We start from the raw sequence: 18529 nt of genomic DNA, 5'->3' as shown, positions 1-18529 counted from the left end.
AGTCCTCTAAAATGAGAATAAGTTGAATGTATTCCTCATACTAACTCATGTATAATATTTGTCACAAAATTCTTTTATCTCAGAAATAAAAAGACATACTATATTAGAATATGTAAAATGACTTTCACAGTGATAATTACTTGGGTAATCTATCTATCTATCTATCTATCTATCTATATGTATGTATGTATACACACACACACACATTATCTGATACAAGAAAAAATAATTGGGATGTATGCATTCTATATGACACTAAGAAAAAGTCCATTATGTTCATAATGAAAAATAAATTCAAATAATGTCATATAATAATGACACAATGTTAATATAGTTAAAACTTTATGTCAGATATTTCTAAATTTAGCTAGAAATAAAAATATTTAGGAAAACATTTAAATATTTGATGCCAACACATAAGATCCATTTTAGAGGAGACTCCTGTAATATTACTTTCCTATTTGGTTATTAACCTAAGTGATGCTCTTTTACTGGGTTTCATATGTGCTGTAGATCCTGCTGGGGAAGCATAAAACTGAACTCATTTAGGAAGAGGCAATGTGGCCATATGAGAAAAAATGCCATATGTGAAATCTCACTTTATGCCTGTTGAAATTTTTGTATTTCAGGTCTCCTAGGGACATGTCCATTGTGCTATTGTATAATTTTATCAGCATGAGCTTCTGCTGAATATTTTCTCTTCTTTTCAAAAGCCATATTTTGGTAGAGCTAACTTCAAAACTTAATGTTGCAACATCTGTGCCCATACACCTGGGAGCTTTAGAAGATGTATCCTGAAGATTATCTACATTTTCTAATCTTACAGAATGTTACAAAATGAGAGGAAAAGGTTATACATTTCTCCTGGTCTGGAATTTTTTGAAAGAAACCCCTTTATATCTCCTTAGGAAGAGTCTCAAAATAAAAGAGAACCGATATTTATAGAACTATAAAGAACATCCCTAAAAATGTAGTAGAATACTAATTTGTTTTTGTTTGCAGATATGAATGTCTTAATACATATGTGAAACTTTCCATTAAGAGATACTGTAAAGATACACAAAACCTGGACCTATTTTCTCATTGATATTTTCAAACAAGATTCTTTAATACCTATATGAAACAAAAGAAAATTCTACTACTTTGAATTTATTTACTATTTTGAGTCTGTGGATCTACTTATAAATCATGGCTGCTTCTTTATGAATCATTATGTTTCAAGCCTGAAACTGATACCATTGTAATGATCTAGTTACTCATAATAGGAAAAGAGCAATGGAAAGGCCAGACATTATAGGGATGTCATTTGGGCAGCTTCACCAGGAAGGAAGTTGCAACTTTGCACTCCCCAGGGAACCACTGGCCCATTCCCTACAAATTACTGAGGAAAGGAGTCCAAAAGAGGGGAGATAGACACATGCCCAGTAAAGTTGGGGAGACATAGGGAAGGTACTTGCTTGTCAATCTAGCCGGGGGAACCATGGATTGGCCAGAATGGGCATGGCCACTGCAAGCCCGTAAAAATATGGGAACACGTGATCCCCTAAACAGTGGAGTTTCCTCTCTCTTGTTGCTCTCTTGGCTCTTGACTCACGGGGTGCTCTTGTTCCTGCTTCCTTGTGTTCATTCATCTGGCCCATAGCCATGAGGACCTCACATTCAATGGACTAATGGACTGATGGACTGCAACAGGAAATACAAACTCGGCTAGCCTGACTGCTCCAACATGGAACAGAAACTCTGGACACTAGCTCTAATTCTAGCTCTATGAAAGCCATAGCTACGCTTCTTTTTATTGTGGGGCTGAGGGAGAGGGGACCTTAGAAATTCAGGGATTTAATTCCATGCAAATGAAACTTTCTCATTCTGTGTGATCTGAAAAATTTCTTTTTGGGGTGGGGGTGGGAGGGATATCGCCAGAATTCCACTCCCACAAACAACAGTTGGGGACAAGGACCTCTCCCTACCAGTAACAGATGGCAACACAGATGGGACGCTACCAGGAGAATTGACTAATGGAAAATATGGAAAGCATCTCTTCTCTGCTCCTCCCCTGCAAAAGCATACTGGCAGCCTGCAGACCAGCACTTGGAGGATGAAACAGCAGGAGAGGAACCTGGCCTGGGTGGTGGGGAGAAACCCGTCTCCCTGGCCTGGGAGTTTGAGAATTCATTTCTCACCCTATCTACTGAATTGGTGCTTGGCTGGATTTTTCACTTGTTTTTCTCTTCCCTACCCCACTTTTGCCTCTTTGGATGCAGACCCAGGAGAAAGCAGCACCCTGATCCCAGCATTGAAGCCACAACAAGCTCCAGAAAATGCTGGGCAAGTACAAGACCCTGATGTGGCCACAAGTTTATGCCTAGTGCCCAAATCTCTTCCCCGTTTACAAAACTTATCTCTCCACACATCTCTGCCTTTTGCCAGTGTTTCTATGGTTTATCTTCCCTCTGCTTCCACCCCAGCATGACTCAGACTACAGCTTTGGATCTGCTGTCTTGGATCCAGCACTGTGGGCCTCTGCAGGGCAACGGGCACATGGGTGCCTGGAGAATCCAGAATGCATGGAGCTGGCACGCACTTGCCACTGCCTCGGGATTTACTTCCAATGCATGAAAGCCCAAATGCCCCCAACTTTCTTAAGCCCTGGGAGGTCCTGGCAGCACTGTGCCTAGGACAGGGCTCCCAGCCCAGGATGGCCTGAGCCCCAGACCCTTGCTTCCCTCTGTTCCCCCTCTCCCCTCTGCTTCTGCCCTTAGAGTGTGCCTGCCTAAGCAGGACACAGATTTAATTTCCAGGTACCAAGGTGCTGAAGGGGGAGGGTTTGCAAAGGCAGACACCAACTGAAGCTGCTGGTGAGAGGGACCCACAGTTCCACCTTCTGTCTACCCTTGTGAGCTCTCCAGCCAAAGCGCCCCTCGAGCCTCTTGGGCCTTTGGCTCTGGTTCATGCCTTTCACCCAGTGGTGGTAGAGAAAGCCTGGATAGAAAGCCACCAAAATAAAGCTGCTGCCAGGGTCCTGCCTTTGACAAGCCAGGTCTGCTCCCTGCCTGGCCCAGCCCTCTTCCCTGCTCCTTGCTATGGGGGGAGCACTCCTGTCTATGCCAGAAAGCACCACCCTGACAGCCAGGATGCTTAAGGGCAGAAATCAAATTTAGTTTATGTTACAAATGCAACTGCTATATTTCTGACTTGCTACTTGCCATTAATGCTTCTTCCATGTATAACTAGTACAGAAAAACCTCAAATATACAGGTGCTCAGAGAAATGAACGTTTTTTATGAAGTAACCTTGGAGACTGACTGCAAACAGAATTTAATCCCAGCGCCCGGGTGTTACATCTCTGTCTTGTCAAGTTAACAGAGAATGCTCTTTCTCCCCTCCTCTAGCTCAGTGAAAGAATAGAATTTTTCTGACCAAGACAGTAAAGGGTGAAAACTTCCAATAGCTTCAGAGACCATCAGAATTACCCCTGTGGCGTTCAATAAACCCAACTAAACAGTGCCTGATCAGCACTGACTGTTGGTAAAACTCCACATCTGGGCAAAATTTTATTACTATTTTGGGAAGGTCTCAGCCCCTGACGCAGTCTCATGTCACTGAAACTGATAGTGGGGTGTTGTGTAGCAATCCTAGGCTCTGGCAACATGACATCAAAACTAGGAAAAATGGGGGATACTCATATTTTCCCATAGCTATCAAAAGGACAAAATATTTTGGGTTCCTCCCGCCCCAAAGATAATAGTAGTACAATCTCCATTCACAGTGCCTTGAAAATGCCTACTCTGGCAAGGAATTTTATTCTGGGTTTTTCAAGAAAAGGACTGTCTGGCTCTAAAGTGCTAATACCTGGTCTCCAAAAGGACTCCTTTATGAGCCATCTATTGGAATGCAGAATCTGAGAAATAGATCTTATGTGAACCAAAGCTATCTAACCCAATCAGTTTAACTCATTGATTTATTAAATCAGTGAATTTTTCTAAATGGTACTTTTATTCATGGAAGTATGTCTTTTAAAATATTAGTGTGTTTGGCAGTAAATGAACCAGTGTTTCTAAAAGTTATAGAATGTGTTTGCCAATCTTGGACATTATAATTACATGATAATTGCTTACTTTTTGCTTTTTCTCCCTACTTACCCCTGCAGAATTTGGCAATTCTTAATAAGTGGGTCATGGCAATATGTTTCTTTGCATAAGTCCAATAAGACTAGTCTTCACCTGTGTTCTTTTAACCAAGACTTTGACCTGAATGCCATGTCTAAGAGACGCATGCCTTAACTCCGGATGGCACCAGAAAGCCTTACGGAACTAATGTTGACTTCCAACACCAATCAAAGCCCGCTGGAGAAATGGCCTGATACTTTGCGTGGTCACGTGGTTCATGCAGTCTTTCCAGGTAAGAAATGAAATTTGCTTTCCCGAAAGATGGCAAGGAAGGAACCTCAAGATATCTTTGGGGACCTCAAGGACTTGAGAAATTGATCCAAACCTACAGTTATTACAGGCAAAGCCTGATTGCAACTGTGGCTGGGCTTCTTCACCCTGAGGGTCTGATATAGCTCACTCTAAAGATGCCTTGTGAAAATTCCAGCAAAGCAAATTTGAAAAGGCCTGTGTGATCTATTTGATCAGTTACTATTCTTGTTGTGTTTAGGCAAATAACCGGGCCAAATTAAAACTGGACTTAATGCAGTTTCTTTAATGGAAATGAGGGTTATCTTAGGGAGTAAAACTGTATTTCAAAGGGAAATCAGAAAACCCAATTGAGAATATTGGACTCCGGTGCAGTACACTGTTTTCTAAGTTTTGTTTTTAAGGCTCTGTCTATGTATGCCATACAGAACTCATCACCTGATGACATCACCAGAGATGTTCTAACTGCAGAAAATCTATCAAGTTGTCACTCCTTGATTTCATTCCAGCAAAAACCTTGCATCTGGAAGTCTTCTCAACTGGTTTATGATTTGCTGTATTCATTAACCTCTGTGTTTTGTAGTCTTCTATTTTCATAGAATGTATGTCCTTATTTGCCTGATTGCTTGTTCACACAATATAAATCTGACTTTAGAAGCCATCTGCATCACTGTCTCCTGAAATTAGACTCAACAGTTTGGACTTATGGTTGAGTCAATGAAGTATGGATAGTCTATTGGCATTGCTTGAAATTGCTTTTCCTTTTCTGCCCAAATGGTTCTGACAGAAGAGGCCCAGAGTTTCTCATGGGGGAAATTTTATAACATTTTCCTTAACTTATTTGAATTAAGTATGGTGGGCAGAAGAGCTTCAGAAAGGTTCGACCCAGGGAAGCCACTCCTCCAACCTAATCTAGAACATTGTCAAGTTAGTCATTTCCTTTATTACATGGGTTTATACCTCTCACCAGACCTATAGTTACTATAAGTCCCCTTATATTCAAATTATGCCTTTTAACTTTATTGTCAAGTTTTTCACTTCTAGAATAAAACAAGGATGCCAGTTTGTCCAACAAGCTAGCCTCTGGACATCATCTATGCCACCTCCCAGGGTCACTAGACTGACCTCAACTGTGAAAAATCCCTCTTCCCTGCATGAAGACTCCATTCCTTTTTGCTTCCTCTTCCTCTGTCAGATAGGGGAGAAACTCAAAGTCTTGGGATAGGCAGATCTGTCCCCCTTGAGAGCAAGAAGCATACAGCGGTTCTCAACCTGTGGGTCGCGACCCCTTTGGCAGTCGAACGACCCTTTCACAGGGGATGCCTAAGACCATCCTGCATATCAGATATTTACATGACGATTCATAACAATAGCAAAATTACAGTTATGAAGTAGCAACAAAAATAATTTTATGGTTGGGGTCACAACATGAGGAACTATATTTAAAGGGCCAGAAGGTTGAGAACCACTGAAGAAGAAGCTATAGAGACCTTTGTTCATTTGCCCTTTGTAGGATTACAAAGAGGTTAGTTCTCTTTAAAGTGGGACTGATACCTTTGTAATTAGCTAGTTATTCATAATAGAAAAGGAACAAATGGAAGGTCAGATATTATAGTCCTGTCATTTGGGCAGGAACCTGCAATTTTGCACTCCCCAGGGAACCACTAACCCATTCTATGCAGACTACTGAGGGAAGGGATCCAACGAAGGGGAGATAGACACATGCTCAGTAAAGCTGGGGTGACATAGGGAAGGTATTGGCTTGTCAGCCTAGCCTGGGGAACCATGAATTGGCCAGAATGGGTATGGCCACTGCAAGCCCATGGGAATTTGGGAATACATAATCCCCTAAACAAAGCCGTTCCAAACTGCGGCTTGCGAGCCACATGTGGCTCTTTGGCCCCTTGAGTGTGGCTCTTCTTAAGCCTTAGGAATACCCTAATTAAGTTAATAACAATGTACCTACCTATATAGTTTAAGTTTAAAAAAATTGGCTCTCAAAAGAAATTTCAATCGTTCTGCTTCCTTTTATTCATGGCCATGCGGACCTCACATGAAACCGACTGATGGGCTGCGACAGGACACACAAACCCAGCATGGAACAGAACCTTTGGACACTGGCTCTAATTCTAGCACTATTAAGTCCACAGTTACATATCTTTTATGGTGGGACTGAGGGAGAGGAGACCTTAGAAATTCAGGGATTTAATTCCATGTAAACAAAAATTACTGACTCTCCTGGGCATGTCTCAGAAAATTATTTTTCTTGGGATATTGCAATAATTCCACTCCTATGAACAAAGGTGGGGACAAGGACTTCTTCCCACTAGTAACAAAATTATTATAATGTTGTCTGTCAATTCTCAAGAAAAAAAATTAAAATTATGGTTGATTCAGCATTTCTCAAACAGAAGATTGAGATCTTGACAAAGAAAAAGGACTTTATGAATAAGAGAGATGCCTTTCATCTCACATTTTATTAATTATTTAACCTTTTTAGGATACAAAATGCCTATTGAAACTCACTGCAGGTGATGGTGCTAAAAATGGAATGTGCAGAACAATTTTTGTTGAAGGATAGTGCAGCCTATGTAAAGTTTATATAGATGCAAATAGTTAGGAAGGACAATGAATGTATTTGAGGAACTCCACATGTGGATTCTCTTGACTCTGTCACCAATTTATCAAATTATGATAAATACTAAATGCTTATGGCATGATTCCTATGCCCCAGGTCCTGGGAGCTTTTCATGTGCTAACTCACACTTTCACCACAACTGATGTGACTTTTGTCATCGCCATCTTACAGATAAGAAAACTGAGGCATTGAAAGATTAAATAACTTGTCCAGGTTCACCCAGCTTGCTAATTAGGGGCAGAGCACCCTGAATCTACGTTGCCCATTTTCCTTTGGTTATTTTTCTTATATGTAACGGAATAGCTTTTCAGTTTGCTTTGAAGCAAATAATAAGGGAGGGTAAACAGTGGGTAGTGAACCAACTCCTCAGTAGTTACAGGAGTACTCAATGCTAGAGAAGTCACTGTGAGGAGGGTGACATGTCCATGTGTGCTGAACATGAGGTTTTTATTTTCCCTGGAGGACAAGTTAATAAAAAGAATATGTATACCACTTAATGTTTCTCATTGGCATGTCTTGACATACACGGTACAAAATAAATAATTTCTGCTATAGAGAAACTATTCAGGCAAGCACCACTCGGCATTTTATATTTTTGAAGTACAATTGAAGGGAGCAATGCCAGGTAACTGTGGCTAAAGTAAGGGTTGTATCAAATGCCTGTTATCATCATCATACATAAAATACACCAAATATCTCATTTACTTGACTTGCCAGGAACATGAGCCTGAACTAGAATTTGCAATACAGAAAGGCTATTAGATGCAGAGAAATGGAAGAATATTGGGCTCTATATTGAAAATTTTAAAAAAAGAGGTGTCATAATCACTAACATGGCTTGCTAATTAAACTGTATCAATGCCCCTGTCAAGAAGAGTTCATAATTTGGAAGCTGTAGCTACTATTGACCTGATTTTACAATTGAGATCATGTCCGCATTTTAATTTGGAAACAAAATTGATCACTGTGTTCTATAAACAAGGCCTGTCAAGTTATTACTTTGCAACTGCTTTGCAAACACATATTTATTTAAGAGCAGCATGATTTATGATATAGTGTTCCAGAGAAATCATTTCACTTCATATTTCATATTTTAGTTTCTTTTAAGAGATTGCTTTATATATGAAAATGGAATTCTTCAAGTTCTTCAGTAAATATTGAATTTATTTGATAATGGTTTTTTAAAATAGATTCTTAAAAAGACTGCTATCTTTACTCCAATATATTGACTTCTTGCCCCAAATACTGTTTTAAAATTTACAGTGTTCATTCCTCTTATGTCTTCAAAAATTATAGTAATGCTATTATTTTTAACAGTATTCTATATTATGGCATCCTGATATTACCAGACAAAGGTTGCAATTTAGAAGGTTCATGTAATGTACATATTTCACATAAATTGTTTCTTTAATCACCACCATATAAAGGATGGGGGAATAAGGTCAATACTAAAGGGGACATTTGTTTTATAGCCATTTAAAATTTTCTAAGACTCATCCATTACTTCATAATTTTGATATCTTATAGGCTTTCTCAATAACATAATCTTTAAATGGAATCTAAATAAAAACACATTTATACTATTTAAAAGGACAAAAAACTATTACAAGTATCTTCTCTTGCTACTTGATAATATTCTACTCACAAAAGTAGATTTAGGGTTAAAGAAATGTTCGTCCCTCTGCCCCTCTGCCCTTAACAGACTACAGTTGCATAAGGATAACTCTGATGGTGAATTCTGGACAGGAATCCAAAGAAACTATTTTGATGGTTTAATATAAGAGCAGGCCTACCTTTTCCTCCTTTTTCTTCTTCAACATCTGTCAGTGGGACCACTTCTGGTTGCTCCACAATCGTGGTATCTTCTTGGTTTGATGAAAGCTCTAAATAGAATGAGAAGGAAGGCTATTCAAGGATGTTTTAGTTGAAATCCTTGACAAAACACAGTTACTAAAGCACAGAAAGTTTAATTCAGTTCTCCCCAAGCCCTCCAATTTTTAATAGGCATACAAAACAGAACACTATTGTCATTCTCCGTAAATCATTGCCTAAAAACACACATGCACACCACTCACACACAAGTCTGTATAAGGGTCATGGTTCACAGTTTCATCTCATTCCCTGGTAACAATATGTCCTGGTTTCAGTACCTTCTGTTTCCATGTATGAGGTCTGTGACTCCTCCTCAATTTTTATCTCATTATTCGCTGAATCATTTTCTTGTCCTGTTAAAAATAGTGATTAGAAAATAAAAGAAATGTGATATGCATAACCATAGTTTTACCCCTGGTTTGAAAAAGCAAAAATTTCAGAAACCATGCTTTGATCATACATGGATAGGTAGAAAACAGTTTTAAAGAAAGTGAAGGGTAAAGATACCATTTTGCAAATCAAATTTATTTCAATTATTTTATAAAAAATATCCAGATAATTTAGACAAAATCTTCTTTGTGCTGACTGGTGTAATTACTATTTGGCTTATGAATGTACTAACAGCAATGGACACAATCTGGAAGTTTTTGAAATTTTAAATAATTTCTGGGCTGCATGAGTTAATTACATTTAAGTTTCCTTTAAGATGTAGATAGTTCCTGTATTGAGGATTCCTGGAAAATTAAAACACTCCTTGCATGTTCATTCTCCCATCAACAGAGCATGAGAAACTTGAGTAACATGAGCACACACAGATTGGGTCACCTCACAGCTCCACTATTTTCTAATGGCACCTACTAAATACAGCCAAGGTCAGGAGGGAATTCAGCCAACTCTTAGTTACTCTGAGGCTGATTATCTATTAAGTAATAATGCTTTTCTTCTACACACCCTGGCTTCTCCCCCTCCCCTTCCCAGTAGAGATTAAAACATTTAAGTGCTCATTAAGAGAGAAAATGGAAATCTTTCCATTTTGCCTAATAAAATATTTAATGCTGAAGCTATTTCACTGTTGAATTAAAAAAAAAATCCAGAGCTGGGGTGGTTATAGGCACGAAGGGGGTGCAGAGGAGCTTGGCCTCTTTGCCTGCTTACGGTCCTGTGGTAGATGGCATTACTGCTCCAGCCTGTCCCTACTGCTTTCTGTAAGAGGGCGCCACTTCCCTGTCTGTGACCATGTGACCTGTCATGGCCCTTGTGTGACAAGCGTATGCTCCCACCTCATTGATGCCAGGCCTATTCATGTGACTTGGTTTAAGAAAACGGCCAAGCAACAAGCACGCTGGGTACTACATTTCAGCAGAAGTTTCGAGATCCATTTCTCTCTTTCTCCTGAAAGAGTATGTTCCTTCAGCCTAAAACTGGTGGAGCAGAACCAAGCAGCGACATGGCAAACCTTTGTGGTTGTAAGCTTTTGGGACTTTTGAGGTTGTTACCACAGCACAGATGACTTAACCTCTCATCTTTATAGCTTCCTCTTTACCACAACTGTACTTAATCTGCCTGCTATAGTACTTCCCCTTGGTTCATTCTCTGACAGGTTGACCAACTCTGAAAAGAAAAAGTGTGTTTTTTTGACATCCATTGCTCTGGAGCTCAATTTTATTCAAAAGGATCTGATAAAAAAATTACAGCTACAGTATATTTATATATTTGATCTTTGAAGCTAAAAACCTCAAGCTGACTCGGATGTCTTTCTGTTATCACTCCAAAATTCAATGAAATGCCAAGATTTGACAATTGTGAAAAATGCTTTTCCCCCCTATTTAGTCCCCATCCCCTTTCTTAATTCAGGGATGTATTATGTCACTCTTGGGTCGTGTGTGTGTGTGTGTGTGTGTGTAATCTATCTTATGAAGTGCTAACATTAATATCTTTTAAAATATGTATTGATCAAGACCTTTCTGCTCCTGATAAACCCCATTCATCCCCATTTCTCCCTATTGTTACTCAAAGTGTGGTCCATGGGCAAGAAACATTAGAACTTCCTGAGAGCTTTTCAAAATTACAGGATTTCAGGCCTCATGTCAGACCTGCAGAATCAGAGTGTGCATTTTAACATTTCTAGGTATTCCATTTGCACATTAAATCTTGCGAAGCACTAGCCTAGAAAATATATTTGCAAATTATTGATTCCATACAAATGCCGTACATTGTCTACCCATTTTATACACATTTTCTCTAATCATATCAGGCCTGTAAAGTATTATGATCCCTATTCTGCTTTCAGAATTCTTAACTAGGTTTATCTGACTACTAACCCCTTTTTCTTTCTTTTTTTTTGCTTTTGTCTTTTAATTTTTAAATTGCAGTATAGCTTGCATATAGTAAAACACTCAAGCCTTAAGAGGACAGGTTTTTAAATATACAACCATGTATCTCCCTGTCAATCACCACCCAGACCAAGAACATTTCTAGCACCAATAGCTCTGCTACTCCTGTTGGTGCCTGCAGATACCCTCCCTGCCCCCATAGGTAATTCTTCTGTTTTTGAATTTAATATAAACAGAACATAAGTATATCCTGTATTTTATCTTACTTTTTTATACGTTTTCTCTGAGGTTAATCCCAATTGCTGCATGCACTCATAAATTCACTATTTTTCATTGAAGTAGACTATCCCACTGTCTGATTATTCAATAGTATATAGGTGTTAAAATGTCAAATTATTTTCAAAATGGGGCTATTATGAATAATACTGCTAAAAATTCTTGTACATGTATTTTGGTGGACATCTGTGCTCGTATGTACTCATCTCTCTCAGGTATAAATTCACCAATGAAACTACTAAGGAATGGGCGACATACATGTTTAGCTTTACGAGGTACTAAAAAACAATGTTCCGAAGAGTTTGCCCCATTTTACACTCCCTCCTGAAATGTGTGAGAATTCCACTTAGGCTTTTTATTCTTTACTGTCATGATAATAATGACAAAATTCTTTAATATGGAGGAACCAGGAAAAATCTTTCCCCCAGACCCATTTCCACCCTTCTCACCTTGGGGGACTATAGAAAGTGGTCATATTTTTGCTTATTGAGTTCCTTTGCTCATTCATCTATTTATTATTCTCCTTAGTACACTGTAATACAGTGGGGCCTTGACTTACGAGTGTCCCGACTAACGAGTTTTTTGAGATACCAGCTGTCTCTAGGCTGATTTTTTGCATTGAGTTGATAGAGTAATTTGAGTTAACGAGCTTCTTAACGAGCTCCTTAACAAGCTCGGTCTCAGAACGAATTAAACTCGTAAGTCAAGGCCCCACTATAATAGCTTTGTCTGCTTTAGTCTCTCTTACCAGGTTATAAACATTGTGAAGACAGAGATTGTGTTTTATTCGTATTTTCTTTCCCAACACCTACTGATAAGGAGTGATCAATAACTATTTCATTTTCCCTTTATTATAGTACCCATCAATATCTGTAAATAGTAGTCAGGGACTGTAACTTACTTCCCACACACCTTTTAGCAATAAGTGCCTTAGGCTACTAAGCTCCTCATATACTATATTGATGGCAAAGAACCAGGAAAGGAGAACTGGATGCTCTTTGGGATTTACTTTCATTATTATTTTTAAGGCCAAATAAACTGGATAATATCTTATATTCTCTCTATAATTGGCTTATATGAGGCTATGTCTCCTGCTAAAGTTTCTAGTCACATTGACATTTATATTTGGGAAGATGATAATGAGAGGGAACCTTCACTGTTTGACGGAGCCTCATTCTCTCTCACTGGGAATATTGGGAACTCTCAAAGTCGTTGCTGGGAACTGAACTCGTTATTTGTGATCTGTACAATGAAGAGAGAGAGGAGAAGCAAGCCACTCTGTATTCTTGTGCATATCCAGTCCCATTGCTCCACCTGGACATTTTTAGAGGAATGCGATCAGGAATAGGGAGATCAGGGCCAGGAGCACTGCTGATATGGCGGGGCTGCCCCAGGAGGCAGCCTATGGCTGTTGAATACTAACTAGGGCTTTTCTCTGTGACCAGCAAGGTCTGTCACTTCACTTTGTGGATGAGAGGCCATTGCAAGACTTTTGTGTAGTATTTCTCTCCTCTGCCTTTTTCTCTTGTCCCACTATTGTGTTTACCTATTTTACTAATCTTTGCTTGAAATGGAAATGCATATATTTTCTCCTTTCTAATTTTTCTGATAGTAAAAAAGAAAAGAAATGAAGTGTATAGCTTTGAAATCTAAGAATAAGCATATCTGCTTATTCCTGAACCAAGCCAGGATTTGGCATATCACACAGAGGTATGTGTGGTTCCTTGCCCGGTACCCAGGCCTGCTGCCGGTTAATGATGACTCCAGCCCATCTGCCTTTCTCTCCAGTGCACTCAGATATTCCACATCCCATCTTGCTTTCTTGACCCCATGGGGCAAGCTTTATGTTTACCTCTCCACATTCAGTTTAGTTGAATTCTACCCCCTGTCCTTTGCCCTAATCCCTCCTGGCTGAGATACAAAAAACTTAAAGGATCCTGCAGTTTATATGTATATTTTTTATACAGTGGCCTCAGTCATCCATACTAATGGGAGGGACCATTAGAAACAATAATCCAAAATCCATTCAATATTCTTTAGAAATAGATCACATGATTGCTTCCTGGAGCCCTGATAATTAAGTTTGGCTCAAGCTAATGTTTTCATTAATTTGCATAAAAATTTGGGAACGTCAGTCTGGAATTAAACATTTCTAGAGGATAAACCTAAACTCACTCTGTAAGTGGACTGTTTTTAACCAATAGCAACAAAAATATGGTTTGCTTGTAGATTATTAGATGCTTATGTATTCCTAAGGATAAAGACTTTGTTTCTTTGATGTCTGTCTTAAAGATAATAGAGATTGTGTACTTTTGTTAAAGTTAAAATGTGATTGCTGCTGTTCTTCAAAATTGTATTTGTTGCCCTGGCAGGGTGGCTCAGTTGGTTAGAGCATCTTCCATTACCCAAAAAGGTTGTGGTTTCTATTCCTGGTCAGGGCACATATCTAGGTTAAGGGTTCAATTTCTGGGAGGCAACCAATTAATTTTTTTTTCTCACATCGTTTCTCTCTCTCTCTCTCTCTCTCTCTCTCTCTCTCTCTCAATCAATAACCATATCTTCGGGTGAGGATAAAAGCAATTGTACCTTTCCATGTCTAAAGTACCCCAGAAAAGAGCAAAATTTTGATTAGAGTGAATTTGATTATCTGTTAGTCATCCTTAGTTTTTTCCTAGGGAAAATACTTTCCAAAATTGTTTTTTTTTGTAGTTACAAAAGAAAGGCAATTTCCTTATGGAAACACTGAAAATGCAATCAAGTATTGATATTACAGATATTTATAACTAAGGGGTTGCCACTGTTAATATTGTAAACTTCTATCATTCCCATGTGTGCACACAAGTATGTACATAACTGTATATATATGTATATAAATATATGTACCTGTTATATGTGCATGCACGCATATACAGAAATATATAAATGCTTTGATTTTTACTATTTTAATATTTTTATAAGCATCTTTACATTGTCATGATAATTTCTTCAGAAATCTTATTTTTAAATGATGTGTTTTATTCCATTTTATGAATAAACATTGGATGTTTCCTTCTTTTGTGTCATTAAATTATCGCAATGAACATTTTTGTGAATAAATATATCTATACTTTTGGTGGGTGTTAATTTAAAATAAATTTCCAAAGCATAATTTTTGGATCAAAATATGAACATTTCACCTTTTATTAGGTTTTGTCAAAATTACTGATGAGGAAGTTATGCCCATTAGCCTCCCACTAATGGTGTGTGTGTTTGGACACCATATTCAGACTAATGCCATTCATTTTCAATCATACTGAAATATACTATGTTCAAAAAGAAAGGATAAAATCATGTTTTATCTTCATTTCTTTAAGTAATGAAGAGATAGGTCATGTCTTCATATTTATAAATAGAGGCCTGGTGCACAAAATTTGTGCACTGGGGTGGGTGGGGGAGCCCTGAGCCCAGTCTGTGCCCTCTCACAGTCTGGGAGCCCCACGATGGATTGCCCCAAAGAGGTAGGCCCTGCCCACCAAGCCAGGTCTCCACGATGGATCGCCCCACACAGGGAGGTCCCACCCACCCACCCGCTGCAGTGTCACCACTGAGTAGCCTGGTCCTCCCTCTTTGGGGTGATCGTGGAGCCCCCCCGATTGATCACCCCACCGGCCAGTGGCCTGGGCCTCCCTCTGCAAGGTGATCAGGCAATCGATCGTGCCCCTGCCCACCGGCCACAGCCACCAGTTGGTGGTCTGGACCTCCCTCTTTGGGGTGATTGTGGAACCTCCGATTGACTGATCACCCCACTGGCTGGTGGTCTGGGCCTCCCTCTACAGGGCTATCATGGGGCGATGGCCAGGCCACCAACCAATTGCATTGCACCTGCCTTGGCTGGCCTGGCGCCAGTCGGTGTCACAGCGTGCTGGTCTGGAAGGTTGTCCGGAAGGTCATTCTGCTGCTTGTTCATTTGGTCGATTTGCATATTATGCTTTTATTATTATAGGTGACTACATTTTTCTTTGTAAATTATAATTGAGTTTTCTGCCCATTTTCCTCTTGGGTTATTATATTTTTTCTTAAGGATTTATGAGGTCTTTCTTTTTGTAGTAAAAAAAAAAATTGTCATTTAAGCTGAGAACATTCTCCCAGTAGTTTTTTAGAGTGTGTTTATAATCTTTACTTATATGTCAAAATTTATAAATTTAGAATTAGCCATTTCTCTCTTTTATGACATTTATTGACATATGTGTGCACACATATTACAGACATGTGTGTGTGTGTATTTGTCTATGTGTATATATTCAAAGCTCAAAAGTAGTCTTTAGCCCTAGCTGGTTTGGCTCAGTGGATAGAACATTGGCCTGCAGACTGAAGGATCCCAGGTCAAGAGCATGTACCTGGGTTGCAGGCTTGATCCCCAGCCCTGGTTGGGGCACCTGTAGAAGGATTGCATGCAGGAGGCAACAAATTGATGTATCACTCTCACATTGATGGTTCTGCCTCTTCCCCTCCCTTCCACTCTCTGTAAAAATCAATGGAAAAATATCCTTGGGTGAGGATTAACAACAACAAAAGTTGTCTTTATTTCAAAATATAAAAAGATGCCTTTTGGTAATTCTAGTCTAGTATTTTTATAGTTTCATTTTTATATTTCATCCTTGATCTTTCTAGAATTTAAGCTGGTGTAAGGAATGAGATTGGGATTCAGCTTTTCTTTCCAAATGGTCAAATAGTTGTCTTAATACCATTCAATGAAGTTGTGCTTCCAAAAAGTTTTTATTCATATTGTATCTTTCCATATCATCTGACACATAAAAACCCATTATTGTTATATTTAATCAGGGGTTTAAATATCCTATATAATAAAAGCCAAATATGCAAAGTGTCCTCTTGGGCAGTCGCTTGACCAGGAGTTTCACCAAGAGACCAGGAGTTGGGCTCTTGCTATGATATGTGCTGACCACCAGGGGGCAGAACATGGCAGGTGTAGGCGACGTGCTGCGACCTCTCCCTGGCTACCTGGGGGCAAGGGTGACTGGGACAGAGATGAAGTGAGAATGTGGGGTGTCTGCCAAACTGTCTCTCACTCTCCCTGCTACCCTCCCCTGGGATGCCCACCCAACACCTGCATGGCCTCTTCTGGGTGAGCCAGGCCACAGCAGCTGGGACCACAAGAGCCGGTCAGGCTCCCTGTGGGTTAGCACAGGAGCTGGTCTGCAAGGCTGGCTGGGAGAGAGCATGCTGGCCACCCGGCTTCCGTGCAGCACTGCTGGGTGACCCAGAGGCCCACACTGTTCCCCAGCCTGCAACATCCGGCTGCACTCACTGCATCTTCGAGGGGGACTTGGGCACCATGACTCAGGTGGAGGGGTGTGTGTGTGGGCCCAAGTGCTGCCCAGGGCTCAGAGGTGAGGTGGGACCTGCCCTTCCATGCCAGATGTGTGTGCTTCGATCACTGGCCAGGCCTAGGGACAGTACCTATGCACGGATTTCATGCACCGGGCCTATAGTTATTGATATAAAATGACAAACTTTCTCATTTGAGACATTTTGCTAGAAACCTAACTAGATATATTCTAAAGCAGTTTTTTGTGTTTTCTTTTGATGTTCATTTCCCAACTACACCTTTTTCTAACTTTGTATTTTTAATCTCTTAGTATTTTACTGAAATTAATTCAATCTGATTTTTAACACTTAATAAAGTAACTTAATTACATTTACTATGATAGCTATTTGCATGTATTTTCTTATTTAATATATTGTGCTGTGTTAGACTATTTTTTAAAATTATTGTTTGCATTACCGACTATACTCTCATGTTTGGTAAGATCTTTTCTGGGAAATTCAGAAAGTATGATATCTTCCTTTAATTCTATTGTTATTTAATTCTATTTGTGAGTATCACAAAAATTTTCAAATCATTCTTAAGCCTAACATTGTCAGAACCTGTAGCATAGTATGATTTTTAGTTTTTCATTGTCTTCATGGACGACAGCCTTGTATGCCATAACCCCAGTCCTCATCATCATCTTTGTCTTATAAACTCTGCTGTTGATATTTCCTTTCTTTTTGTTCTTCCTAATTTCCTTCCTTATTACCTTTATTTCTTCTGTCCTATTTTAATTATTTTATAAAAATGCAACATTCAGAAAACTACACACAAAAAAATATAGAGTGCAATTAACCAAAAGCAAGTAGAAAATATTCTTAAGGCAACCATTTAGCCTAGAAAGAATTCCAGCTCACACCTAATCAGTACCTCTTTCCTGTCATCAGTTAACCAATAACAACTGTCATAGTAATAACTACCTAGATTTTCTTTATTGTTTTTATCATGTAAGCACATCTTTCTATCAGTTATTTTTCCTACCTTTAAATGTTGACATAAATGAATTGTACAGAATATAAGCTTTTATGCCTTCTTCAGCTTAATATTATATTTTTGAGATTCATCTTTGTTTCTGCCTGTAATTGTAGTTTATAGTTTATGATGAGACTTCTACTTCATCCTTATGTTTGTTCTTCTTTATGTAACCTGCATTTTCCTTTTGAGATTGCTTTTGAGATATTTCTCTTTATCACTTATGTTAACCAAGTTGGTTATTATGTACTTAGGTATAATTTTCTTTATGATTTTTGTGCTTTGGGGTCATAGAACTTCTCGGATATATGGGTTCATAGTTTTAATGAAATCTTTGAAAATATCATCCATTATTTTCTCAGATATTTTTTTCTGTCTCTCCCTCTCAGGTCTGTCTTCATGATTTTAATTCATGTATATTGGAGTTGGAATTATCCTTGGAGTTGTTCCATAGCTCACTGAGGGCCTTTTCTTTTTCCTCACTTATTCTGTTTTTTAAAAACTATATATTTTTATTGACTTAAGAGAGGAAGAGAGAGGGAGAGAGATATAAAACATCAATGATGAGAGAGAATCATTGATAGGCTGCCTCCTGCATGCCCTGCTGGAAGCCAATTCCAGCATGTCATAATTGCAAGAGTTTCATCAAAAGGTA

General features: G+C 39.0%; 1 protein-coding gene across 1 annotated transcript in view; it reads right to left on the bottom strand.

Annotated features, from left to right (window-relative positions):
* MACROD2 (MACRO domain containing 2) overlaps window positions 1-18529 on the bottom strand; it is a 1283682-nt gene that overhangs the window by 64318 nt on the left and 1200835 nt on the right. Inside the window, exons 11-12 of the mRNA XM_015560286.1 lie at window positions 9204-9278; window positions 8847-8936 (exon numbers count right to left, since the gene is read on the bottom strand). Of these exons, the coding sequence (XP_015415772.1) occupies window positions 8847-8936; window positions 9204-9278 (165 nt within the window). The remainder of the gene's footprint in view (window positions 1-8846; window positions 8937-9203; window positions 9279-18529) is intronic.

This window comes from Myotis davidii, unplaced genomic scaffold (assembly GCF_000327345.1).
Source record: "Myotis davidii unplaced genomic scaffold, ASM32734v1 scaffold32, whole genome shotgun sequence".
NCBI classification, from domain to species: Eukaryota; Metazoa; Chordata; class Mammalia; order Chiroptera; family Vespertilionidae; genus Myotis; species Myotis davidii.
The sequence above is the reverse complement of the archived record's forward strand: the minus strand, read 5'-3'. Positions and strand labels throughout refer to the sequence as shown.